This window comes from Galeopterus variegatus, unplaced genomic scaffold (genome assembly GCF_000696425.1).
Source record: "Galeopterus variegatus unplaced genomic scaffold, G_variegatus-3.0.2 Scaffold3010, whole genome shotgun sequence".
Taxonomy (NCBI): domain Eukaryota; kingdom Metazoa; phylum Chordata; class Mammalia; order Dermoptera; family Cynocephalidae; genus Galeopterus; species Galeopterus variegatus.
This window is the reverse complement of record NW_007729121.1, coordinates 66253-79741: the sequence shown is the minus strand read 5'-3', so window position 1 is coordinate 79741 and position 13489 is coordinate 66253. Positions and strand designations below refer to the sequence as shown.

Below are 13489 nucleotides of genomic sequence, written 5' to 3'. Positions count from 1 at the left end.
CTGTTTAATAGCAGAGTAGTATTCCATTGTGTAAATATACCACATTTTCCGTATCCACTCATCTGATGATGGACATTTGGGCTGGTTCCAACTCTTAGCTATTGTAAAGAGTGCTGCGATGAACTTTGGGGAACAGGTATACCTTCGACTTGATGATTTCCATTCCTCTGGGTATATTCCCAGCAGTGGGATAGCTGGGTCATATGGTAGATCTATCTGCAATTGTTTGAGTAACATCCATACCATTTTCCATAGAGGCTGCACCATTTTGCTGTCCCACCAACAATGTATGAAAGTTCCTTTTTCTCTGCAACCTTGTCGGCATTTATCGTTCACAGTCTTTTGGGCATTAGCCATCCTAACTGGGGTGAGATGTTATCTCAGTGTTGCTTTGATTTGCATTTCCCAAATGCTGAGTGATGTTGAGCAGTTTTTCATGTCTGTTGGCCATTTGTATATATTCCTTAGAGAAATGCCAATTTTTTAATTGGGTTGCTTGTTTTTCTCTTGTAAAGTTGTTTCAGTTCCTTGTATATTCTGGATATTAATCCTTTGTCAGATGTATATTTTGCAAATATTTTCTCCACTCTGTTGGTTGTCTTTTAACTCTGTTAATTGTTTCTTTTGCTGTGTAGAAGCTTTTTAGTTTGATATAATTCCATTTGTTTATTTTTCTTTCTGTTGCCCATGCTTTTGGGGTCGTATTCATGAAGTCTGTGTCGAGTCCTACATCCTGAAGTGTTTCTCTTATGTTTTCTTTAATGTTTTTTCTTCTAAAATTTTTTTTTGTGTGTGTGTGTGTGTGTGTGTGTGCTTTTTTCATAGAGGAGATCAAAGGCTATTTGTGGATGTAAGTAGCTGGAGGAAAGGGGGAGTGCATTAGATATCTATTGCTGTGTAACAGGTTACCCCAAACTTGATGGTTTAAAACAACAAACAGTTATTGTCCTGCAGTTTCTGTGGGTCAGGTATTTGGCAGTGTCTTCAGGGTGGTTCTAGCTCTAGAGGCGTCTCCATCAGTGTTGCAGCCGGGCTGTCAGCCAGGGCTACAGTCACATGCAGGCCTGAGGGAGGCTGTAGGCTGTTTCTAAGCTCGCTTACAATGGCCATTGACAGGAGATCTTAGCTCCTCACCACCCACCTCCACAGGCTGCTTGAGTGTCCTCACAACATGGCAGCCAACTTCCCCCACAGCATGTGACCCTAGAGAGCAGTGAAGGACTGTAATACACTTTGTGATCTTGCTTTGAAAGTCACAAGTCATCATTTCTGTTGTGTTCTGCCCATTGCACAAACCCTGATACACTGTGGGAGAGGACTGTCCAAGGTTGTAAATACCAGGAGGCAGGATCAGTGGGGCCTTCTTGGAGGCTGGTGACCACAGGGAGAAACATTGCCAATTAATACATTCCTTGAGGGGAGGAAATGGAATTAACAGCATTTATACTCAAAACGAGGTAGAACACTTTCCTTAGACACTATAGTGAATAGATTATGGAGAAAGAGGTACAGAGAAATTTTGAGGTCGAGAGGAGGGAATTTATTCAACAAAATACCAACTGTTAAAAAGGCTTATTAGTCTCTCTTCAGTTAGGGGTAAGGCACCTAGATGCTACTAAGACTGGAAATTTGGGGAACTAGACCAAGTTTGAAGGTTGAGAAGAATAAAGTAGTGTGGGGAATACAGTGGTGATTTTGGTAGTGGATTGTAGATGCCTTGAGGGCAGGGCCCTCCATAGCATCTGATATAATATACAGCCTTGTCCCACAAGTATCTGATTATTATTTGACTCTTTAACTTTCTTGCCATGATTACTTATTTCAGTAAGATTGGCAAAATCAGTATTCTGGTTTTTCTACTTAATCTCACAGGGAAACTGTGAAATTTAAGTATATAGAGCATCTGCTTAGGCTGCTTTGCATCTGTTGGAAAAGGAGACTCTCAGTTTCATGGAAATTGTAAGCGGGGCAGGGGCTCAGGTGGAGGAGTTGAGGGGTCCTAGCTATTCCTGCAGGCAATCTGACATCGTGGCCTCAGCTGCTTTTTGAAGCGAATTACCTAGACATCTGGCAATGTAGAGGCAGAATTTTGTTAAATAAAAAGTTACCTGAAACATGGTTTTAGAGATTTTGCCGGCAACTTTTGCACTCATAACTAGTTTCAGGGCAAGACCTCTTCGTTTTCTGTGTGTGTGTTTTTTAAAAAGGGACATAAATCCTCTCTTATGGGTAGACAAAATATACGTGAAGATGACTAGAATGGGCTGATGTTTGATCTATTTTACATTTCTGTGGGAAGAAATGTCAGGAAGCTATTTCATTTCTTAAACTGAAATCTCTCCATGCAATTTTAGTGTTGTTGGGTTTTTTTTCTCCTGTGAACAATTTTTAGGGATGATACAGGTGATTATGAAATCACCCAGTTCTTGGCTGCATGAATGGCTTCTGTTGGACCTAATTCTTGGCATGGATGTCTTAGGTTTCCTCTGCAGCTGGACTTAACAAGGGAGGAATTAGCGTGATTAACAAGTCTTGTGATTCCTTGGTTTTGAATAACACTTTTATTCCTGTGGATTTATTTTTCATCTCTTGCTGAAGTTTTTTCCTTTTTGAGATAGAATTAAGTGAGATAGTATAGATATTTCAGAACTTCCATTTCCCCTTTTTAGAATATTTAAATGAAGGTAATCCCTGTGCACAGAGGGCTTGAAAATACAGAAGATACCCTTTCAGAGTTATAGTCGTGACGCGGTGTATTGATTGCAGTAGTGTAATGGCTAAGACCTATTGTGCTGTGCTGGGCTCAGAATGAGAGATTGTTGGTCCTGGCAGTGAGGTTGGAGAGATGGTCACCAGCACCCTAAATTAAGAGCTGAGAAAGTGATAACCAGAGAATGTTCTGGAGAAAATCAGGTGGAATGGCCAATATATGCAATTACACTTGTGGACCGTTTCAGTACTACAGTGAATTTTTCTGTTCAAAAATTATAATGCCTTCACTTGCTAGCTAATAATGGACACTAATTATGCCGTGCGCTGAGCGCTGAGAGGTGGCACAGCATTACTCCCAGGCCTGGTCATTAGACAGGGTCTGGCATTGGGCTTTGTGTGAGTCAGTTGGAGGTTATGAAAATGTGGCTTTCTTCACTGTGATTATATTTATTTCAGGAAAGCATCTTATTTTATTATGAGAACCTTTCAGCGGGTACCACAAAGTCTTTTATGGGGAACATGTATAAATCTTTCAATGAATAAATTTCTTTTAGTATTGTAAATTTCTTCCTCTATTTCATTGTAAAGGAACACACTATATATTATGTGGCTGGAAATGTCTGTAGCATATATAATACTTAATCCAAAGGAATGCTGAAGGCAGGGCTAAGACAGAATTGGCTAGAATAGAACTGTTTGAGATATTGTAGCCCAGTTCTCTGTTCCTCTCCCCATCCTCTACCCCAGAACATGGATTCTATAACTAACTGAAACTTATGTTTTCAGGTCCCCACTGATGGCAATGCTGGCCTACTGGCTGAACCCCAGATCGCCATGTTCTGTGGCAAACTCAACATGCACATGAATGTGCAGAGTGGGAAGTGGGAGTCAGATCCATCGGGGACCAAAACCTGCATTGGCACCAAAGAAGGCATCCTGCAGTATTGCCAGGAAGTAAGTCTCATCTCATTCCAGCAATTCATGTTGGGTCACACACATTTATTTACTTCTTATATTTTATATTTGTGTTTTATCTCTTATAGTGAAAACCTTGGTTCCTAATGATTCAGCATACCATTAATATATTTATTTGCTTTACCCTACAATACATAAATGTTTTTTAAGATTATGCTGTCATATTATGACCATCAATAAACCAACTAAACAAAGTTTAAAATGTCTCAGCACTGCCTTTTATCTTTAGAATGTTTACCCTCCTACGGCTGTGCAGTCGAGGCATGATGGGTAAAGTGCTTGAATTAATTTTTTCTCTTACCAACTTGATATGTTCTAGTTCATTTATGTCTATTTGTATGCAATTTTAGTTATTCCTTCATTAATTTTACTTTTTGAAAATGAAAAAACATATACATTGTTAACTCTATAAAAAGTTATACTCAACAAATTTCACTTGCCATCCATCCTCTATCGATAAACATTTTCCTTGTTTCTGATGTATCTTTCTTGCAAAAGAGAATATTTTCTTCTTTTTCTTATACAGAAGTTAGTTTATAATAAGCACTGTTCTGTATTTTCCTTTTTTTTACTTAATTTTATATCCTGGAAATCACATCATCTCAGTTTGGAGAGATCTTCATTCTTTGTTTAATTCTTCGTCATCTCTTTGCTGGTATTGTACAGAGGGTACTCCTTCCTTACTAATTTAACTTAAAACTGGTGTCCCCCATTTTATCCCACACTTCCTAGACAATTTTGTATTCTAGGACACGTGGCTGTTTGTGCTTTAAGAACACTTAAAGGAATCACTCTTATCCTTATTTGCAAAGAAACATTTCTTCCACTTGGTATAAACAGGAGAGAGCCTGGCAAAATTTTCTCTGTTGTAATCCTTTATGTATTAGAAATTTTCCTTTAGTTTTCTGGATCTGAAATGAATGTTTAATGTCTAAAATCATTGTTATTATTAAAATATCTTTATTTTTTAATTGTAAATAGTAAAATCATTGTTGTTATTAAACAGTTTATTTTGATAGTGCTGTTTAAGAAAGGACAATCTCTATTAACTCCTGTTTTGAGAAACAAAAAAGCATCTACACTGTCACAATATGTTACATATCAAATTTTTATCTTGAAAGAGTTATGAATCATGATGTGAAAAAGATAATTCTTCATATTTAAGTGGAAAATACTAATACTTACGTTCTTTATTTGTATATGCATTTAAAAACATTCTGCCGTGGGGCTGGCCCGTGGCTCACTCGGGAGAGTGTGGTGCTAATAACACCAAGGCCACGGGTTCAGATTCTGTATAGGGATGGCCCGTTAGCTCACTTGGGAGAGCGTGGTGCTGACAACACCAAGTCAAGGGTTAAGATCCCTTTACCGGTCATCTTTTAAAAAAAACAAAAACAAAAAAACATTCTGCCTGCTTCTTTATTAAGTAGGGATTAATAATAAATTAACTTTTGCCTGTATGTGACATTTTCAAAGTATAAATTTTAGAAATAATATTCACATTCTGCTGAGGAGTTCCTCTAGTATAGTTTTGTTGGTAAGCTATGAATTTGGTAAATTGGAACTCTGTGCATGCTTATATGTTTTTGATACTGTTTCACTTTTCTGGATATACATACAGATTATGCATTCTGAGTGTTAAACAGGATTTTTTTTTGTTTTAAAGGCTAGAATTCAAATTTAGTTAATGACGTTGACTAAATTGTCTTTTTCTGATGAGTGGCTATTTTGATATGTGTGTCACATCTTGCATCTTAAGTTTTTCCTTCCTTAGTTTCATTTAAGAATAACCAGATGTTATTACATTTGTATGGTGGCCCTACAAAAATTACTCTCTTGACCCTGGGAACACTACTGCACTTAGCAATCCCACTAAGGTCTGAGTAGCTTCACTTTCTGTTTAAGTCTGTTGTTTGTCCCAGGGCCAAGCCACAGAATGGTTCTCCCAGTCCCAGACTTTACCAGACTCTGGATGGCTATGGGGTGTGGGAGGGAAGAGAAGCCCCTTGGCTATCTCCTCCTTCTTGCAGTTCTGGTATTATCTGTCTCTGCTCACCACCCATGGAGGTCTTGTAGGATGAGGCCCACTGACCAGATTCTTAGACAAACATTAGGCTGGATAAGTAAGAAAGGGCCAAAACATCAGGCCTTGTGAGCCATTTTAATGAATTTGGTCTTTATTCTATAACAACAGGAAATCATTGAAGGTATTTGTTTCATTTGTTTATTTTTTAAAGAAGAGGATTGACTGTAGATTTACATTCCAAAAAGTCACCCTCTTGCTATGTCACTCTGTCCCTCTGTCCCCGTGCTGTTCAGTAGAGTAGCCACTGGCCACCTATGGCCATTGAGCACTTGAAATGTGGCTAGTTCTAACCAATGTGTGCTGTAAGTGTAAGATAAATATCATATTTCAAAGAATTATTATGAAAACACGTAAAATATCACATTAATTTTTATGCAGATTTCATATTGAAATGATTATATTTTGGATACACTGTTAAATACATCATAAATATGTTATTAAATTATAACAATATGTGATTAAAATGGATTTCACCATTTTCTCTTTCCTTTTTCACGTGGCTACTGGGCAATTTAAAATTATGTAGAGAGTATGCATTCTTTTTCCACTGAACAGTGCTGCACTCTCTGCTATCCCATGCAGCAGTGACTCTGGTCTTAGATCCCATGATCTGCTAAGTGGAAGAAGGAAGTAGAATTGGAGAGTCCCCCAGAACTTTACTGGTGGTTGGGAGTTAGGAGAGGAATGCTTGTTTGGGGTGTGACTCTGGTCTTAGATCCCATGATCTGCTAAGTGGAAGAAGGAAGTAGAATTGGAGAGTCGCCCAGAACTTTACTGGTGGTTGGGAGTTAGGAGAGGAATGCTTGTTTGGGGCCTTTTAAATACCTTTTTCATCAAGAATATTTTAATGCAAGATTATATGAATACCTTTCCAGAACCCAGTGGTTCTCTCTTCTTCCTTCAGACATATATGTTTGGGTGCTGAGGGTGCAATGGTAAGTGGAACATGGGACCTGTTCTTTAAAAGGGGAGAAAGGCTTGTGAAGTCATCATTTTTGCAGTATAAAAACTGACATGGTGACGAAGAGGATGAAGCTAATACCAGCTGACCTTTATTGAGCACCGACAAGGTGCCACCTACGATGCCAGGTGCTTGCACTCATTTTACCCACTCAGTGATGCCTCTGGGGAAGAACCCTGGGGAATTGCAACTTGTAAAGGGAACAAAGAGAAAGAAAGCCACCAGTGGAGGATGAGCAGTGGCCAGAGAATAAGAGCTGGGAGGTGTTACGTGCTAGAAGTCAAGCTAGGTAAATGTCTACACACGGGAAATGATGAGAGAGTGAGAGTGTGATGCTCACTGGAAGAGGCCAAAGCATAATTTTTGACATGGCAACATCACGTCTGATGAAAAATGAACACGTCAAAGATTTTATTCAATTCATTAATGAGGGAAGCTGTAAAATGTTAAAACTGTTCCAGTTTGACTTAGATTTAAATTCTTTTCTCAGCATACTTCATTTGTATGGTATGAACAGGAATCACCTGGAATTATGTGGAATAATATGGAATCTCATGGGACAGGAAACACTTTCATTGCTGTCAGGTGTCTACAGTGTCAAAATAGCCTACTCAGTAGCAAGTCAATCAGGAACAGACCCTGTAGAATCAGATAACCCTTTTCCCCACCACCCTCTGGGTCTGGAAGACTACACCTGCATTTCACTGCTAGGACATCCAGGAATCTCTTTTGTCCATATCTAAGCCTTGGATTCGTGCGTGCGTGCGTGTGTGTGTGTGTGAGACAAGATACCGTTCTGATTTGGCAAGTAAGAGGTTATTTGGAACAGAAGTCAAATTGCAGTAGGTTGCAGGAAGGTGAAGTGAATGAATGAATGGTGAAGACAGCTGTGGACTCTTCAAGGACATACCTGTAGGCAAAGAGCTTGAGGGTGATTCAAGGCAAAGCAAAAGCCTTTGTTTTTTGTTATGTTTTTTTTTTTTTTTTTTCTTTTTCTTTTTTTAAATGGGAGGAACTTAAGCTGAAGGAAGCTTGAGCTAAACTGTGGGAGGGATAGATATCCATCATGTTTATGGCTAGAACTTGGCTCAGATATCTGTATGAACTAGGTTCTATAGAACTAGTTCTGTAAGAGCTAAAGTTCTTACAGTTCTTGTCGTTCTTACAGTTCTTATAGTTCTATAAAAACTAGGTAGAAATGATGTCCAGTGGATACGTGGTTGGCTGAGTCTTGGAAAGGAGAGGGAACCTCTTCTGACAAAGGGAGATGGTGAAATAGTAAGGGTGGTGTAATTAGGCAGTGCCTGTTGACAGATGACAGAAAGCCATGAAACAACTTGTGTATAGGAGAATATTTTCTTCCACTGACGGGAAAGATCCTGGAGTATGGAAGTAACTTACAAAATTTTTAAAAATGCAAACAGAAACTGGGTTCTCAGGTACTGGAACTGAGACTCAGTGCTGCCTAGAGTTTCTCTGTTAGGGTCTCTCTTGTTTTCTGCTTATCCTTTCTCCTGTGTGTTCACTCATTTTCTCCTCCTGCTAAGGTGGACTTCCTCTAGAAGACCAAGGACAATAGCAGCTCAGAAGAGTTGTGATCCCAACTTTGCTCTGCCTATGTGCATGATAATTCCAGGGGGGGGATTCTGATTGGCCCTGCTTTTGGTCACCCTTGGACTGCCACCACATCCATATGGACTGAGTACCTGGAGTAGCCACCTTGGCCATATGGATGTGTGGTCTGTTTGCCAGCCACGTGGTGTGGGGAGAGGGACAGGGGCTGTTATTAGAAAAGGAGTGAAGAATGGTATGGGGCAAAATAGAATAACGACCACAGTGCAACACAGTGGGTATGGACTGGAAAAGTTTTATAGGTTGGACAGTGATAGCTAAGGGAATTCAGAATGCATCTTGACTTAACTGGTTTTTTAAGGGGAGTATTGGGTGTGGGGGAGAGATGCTAACTCAGCACTTTAAAGCAGTGTTTGACATTTTCTATTGAATGGTATAACTATCTAGAACATTCCTTATTGATATTCTACGGTCTTCCTGCCACATTTATAGCTATTCTGGCATTTTTCTTTTATAATTAGAAATACTGAATAGTTTTCATTTGTAGTTTTGAATTTTTTGCATGTTGTTGGAAAATGTTTATTTTGCCTTTACTCTTTTTTTCTAACTCCATGTTTTTATTTTAGGCAGTATTGATTGATTCAGTGCTAGGAACAATGAGAAAATAATGCTCTTACAATTTTTCTACCTCCCCTTCTCACAGGTTTCGTAAATTATATTATTTTTAAAGTTGCAATCCTACTGTCTGTTCTGGTGCCACAATTCCCACAGCTGTAAGTTCTGTCTTTAATTGGATTCGTTGTTTACAGCCAATCCTTTCACCAAATCATCTCAATTCCTATATTTATTTCCATTCCTGTTTTTGTTAGATGACTTTCATCTTAGTTATTTCCAGAAGTAGTTCTTATTATTGAACAATGAATGGCTTAATTGGGTATAGAATTCCAGATTGATGGGTGTTTTTATTCAGCATCATGAGGATGTTCATCTACTGAACTCTGGCGTCTATCATTGTACAAATTCCCCCTCCCCCCCCTTTTTTAAATGCACAGAAATCATTACCATTAGTTACCATAACAGGGCTACTCATTTAATGATTTCTTTATGAGCTCACTCCATCTCTCTCATGACCGAAACACAGATGTTTTAGAGGCAGTCAGCTGAGTCAGAGAGGCAGCTGTTAGCAGTCTGGGGTCCTAGGACCTAGGATGGAACAAAACCAGCTGAACTCATGACCATGACCTCATTTTGACCTTTTGCTAACCAATTTAACTCACTTATTAAATTTGTTTTTCCAAAGGATTGCTTTGAATTGTATCTGTTGGTGCATGCTTAGGTTAATAGGATGTGTTAAATATTAATACTTGGATGGTGAGTTATCTAGTCTGAGTCTTTCATAGTCTCAATTTGTATTCCCTGCTATTGGGTTGTTTTGTTGTTATTATTGTTAACAGTATCACTTTTCTCCCCTGATTTCTTCAGTCCTATCTTTGGTCAAGGGCAAGATTGGGAGAAAAAGTAAAAATTGTGTCTTTTTCATTTTCTCCTGGTTATAAGCCCTTAAGATAGCTTGAGAACTAATGGTTTAAGTTTAGTATTTGTTTAATCTTTGCATTTTATTTCAGGTCCTCCAAATTCTTGGTGCCTGTGTATTCTCTTCTGCCCCAATCATATTGAGAGCACTTCAAAAAGTTCATGGAAAGATTCATATTATCTTTTAATGTTGTTTTTTCATGAATTTTTTGAAGTACACTTGTAAGAGTTTTGCTTCTGCCCAGTTATGGTTCAAACAGTTGCCTTTTTTTGCATTTTTCTTAATACTTTTTATTAGCACCATTTGAGATTTTTCTTTCAGTTTTTTCATCAAGTGCAGTAGTTCCCCCTTATCCAAGGGGAATACATTCTAAGACCATCCCCATGGATGCCTGAAACCAAGAATAGTACTGACCCTTATGTACACTGTTTTTCCCTATGCATACATACCTATGATAAAGTTTAGTTTATAAATTAGGCACAGTAAAAGATGAAAAACAATAATAATAAAATAGAACAATTGTAACAATATAGTGTCATAAAAGTTATGTTAATATGGTCACATGCTTTCTCTCTCAAAATATCTTATTATAGTGTACTTGCCTATTTTTGATCTGTGAGTAACTGAAACTGCAGAAGGGCATGGGGGGGACTACTGTATGGATTGAGGACTGTTATGGACTGAATATGTCCCCACAAAACTCATATATTGAAACCCTAATCCCCTGTGTTATGATATTTGACCTCTGGGAGGTGATGAGGTCATGAGGGTGGGGCCCTCAAGATGGGATTAGTGCCTTTATGAGAAGAGATGCCAGGAAGCTCACACAAAGATGTCATGTGAGGACACAGCGAGAAGGTGATGGAAGAGGGCCCTCATCAGAACCCAACCATGCCAGCACCTTGAACTCAGACTTCCAGCTTTTAGGACTGTGACAGAATACGTTTCTGTTGTTTAAGCCACCCAGTTTTGTTATAGCAGCCTTAGCTTAGTAAGACAAGGTCCTACTGTGGTTCCTGTACGAAAGAGCATTACAGACCCAAGGTGTTGCTGAAATTAACGTTTCAGGAGATCATGCCTTACATAGCATTTTATCCAACACTTAGCTGTGACCAATAGCATGCTAGTCATCATTTAGTACATGCTGTGGATGGCCTGTCATTGGCATGGGGATAGGAGCAGTATAGGTAGGGGTTCTGCATCCATCTCTACACTGAGAGAGCCTCCCCTAAAATGGAGCCTGTGGTTTCCTTTTGCACAGGTTGTTTCTTTCCGTTGATAGAATTCTAAAGAGATTTTTAGGCAAGAGTTGGGGGAATGTTGGTCCATAGTCCAGATTTGTCCTTAGTTTATTTTCACTCAGTGAAGATGCAATTGCCATGATATTCAGTCAGCAGTAGAGTGATAAATACATAGTATAACTGTAAATATTCAATTGTAATATCCCAAATGATCACTAAATGTGTTTCCTGAAAACGTTAATCAAACCAAATCCTGAGATTGTTCTTTATTGTTTGTATGTAATCATAGATGACCACAAGAGACCCTCAATTATTATTTTCCTCTGTGGTTCTTTGATAGATATTATTTTCTTCTGGTTTACACTACAGGCAAAAAGTGCTGAACATCATGGAAACAGTTCGAATATAACTATATAAATTATTCATCACATAACAGCATAAAGTGGCTGTTTGTCCTGATGAACTGGTATAGTACCCAAATTTTGGCCTAAGGTATATTCCTCTTGAAACACAGACTAAAGCCTAGGAATAAAAATTAGAATTGTTAGATTTTATTGTCTTCTGTCCTCTTTCTTTTGGATGAAAGGAGTTTTGGGGTTTTTTTGTTTGTTTTTTAAACAGTTTTATTTAAACCAAAGGCTTTGGAATACAAGAAGGAAAGAGGAGAAGTTTATTTCAATTCTGCATCTCAAGAATCTATTTCTTCTCAATTTAATTCAGGCAGATTTAGCCAGTATTTATTGCGCACTGTTAAGGGTAGGATTTTGTGTCACATGTTACTGGGTGGCAATGTACCGTTCTTGGCTTATAAGGAGCTTATAAATATACAATGAAATATAATTGAGAAGAGAATTTAGAAAATTGAAATTGTGGAATGAGGCTGTAAAGTAGAGGGTCTTGATTGTAAATCTGGGTATTTGGGATCTAATCCTGGAGATAAATGGCAGCTTTGGGAAATTTTTAGCATGAGTGTTTTCTGGTCAAGATACTTTCAGAAAAATCAGCTTGTTTCCAAGGGTAGGTTAGATTGGGGAGTGAAGAGACTTTAGATCTCAAAATGTTAGTGTGGAAAGGGATCTGAAAGATCTTTTTGCTCACCCCCTTATTCTGTAGAGGAGCCCTTGATACCCCGAGACGCTGTGATACAGGCAGCCTTGCTCTTGGACACCTGAGCTACCCAGGAATGCTGCCTATCCAATGTTAGACCATGTCCTCACTTGATGGTAAGAACACACAGACAGGTGTTGTAAACGTTAAATATTGTCAATTAAACGAGGAATTGTGTAAATCGCAGTACTGTCCTTTCTCCTGTTTTAAGGCGAGAACTTAAAGCCCTGGCTCTGCTGGCCTCTGTATCCCTAACATGTGGAGACTTCCTGCAAGGTAGGGGCTTCCTGAAGGTGTTAATGGCCCTGGAAATTTACACTGGGAAGCAGGTCTCTGGAGGGCACTTTGAACAGGGTCAACCTCACGTGCTGGCAGAGATTCCCAGGTGGGAAGGTTAGACAGATGTTCTTTTTCCACAGTTAACAATATCTGTTCTCTGTTTCTTTAACCTTCTTGCTCTAAACGAATAGTCGTTTTGTCTGTAGATTAACAGGATCAGTGAACAAAGCATACTCGGGCCTGAAGAAAAACCAACTTTCTACTCTTAACATATATAACTGATTATGGGATTCCCAGACAAGAATAGTTCCTCAACATTTTTGTTTTCACTCTACAGTAATATGAAATTAAAATTAAATTTTTTTAAGAAAGCAAGCAATAGATGAGATCTTTTTAACGTAACCAACTTTGAGGGCATACTGTATACACCACATGGTGTACCTCTGTTATATTCTCGGCCATTATTATTTTGCAATGTGTGCTCTCCGACTTTGTTAGCTTAAAACTGACCTGCTAATTATAGGCACATAGACTTTGTGGTTTTGGTATTTGAAACATCCAAAAATTCATATTAAGTGAAACAGTTTTTGAATAGATGTATCAGGCTACCTGTATGTGACTTTCTATGTATTTTGTGCATTAGTTCTCTGTATAAATATAAGGGTTGCTTGCACAGACCATAGGATCTAGGGCTAAAAGAGATGAAGCCAGTTTGGATATTTTAAAATAAGAAAATTAGCCATAAATTGAGAGAACATGAGAATTTAGGTTGGCCAGTTAAGCGCAATTGGTTAGAACATGGTACTGATAACACCAAGGTCTGGGATTTGATCCCTGTACTGGCTAGCCACAAAAAAATAAAAATAAAAAAATCAGGGAGAATCTAGGCTACTTGAGTATGTCTGTTTATATTTTCGTATTTGTGTTCTGTCTTATCTATTTTAGTGTCTCCCCTCCTCCCATTTGTTTTTACATTCAGCACTTTGGAATTAGAATGACTTACCAGTTGAACAAGAAACACC

General features: G+C 38.5%; 1 protein-coding gene across 1 annotated transcript in view; it reads left to right on the top strand.

Moving 5' to 3' along the window:
- LOC103599563 (amyloid beta A4 protein-like) overlaps nucleotides 1–13489 on the top strand; it is a gene marked incomplete at its 3' end in the record, with an annotated part of 107125 nt that overhangs the window by 54387 nt on the left and 39249 nt on the right. The window contains exon 2 of the mRNA XM_008583712.1: nucleotides 3499–3666. Coding sequence (XP_008581934.1) covers nucleotides 3499–3666 — 168 coding nt within the window. The remainder of the gene's footprint in view (nucleotides 1–3498; nucleotides 3667–13489) is intronic.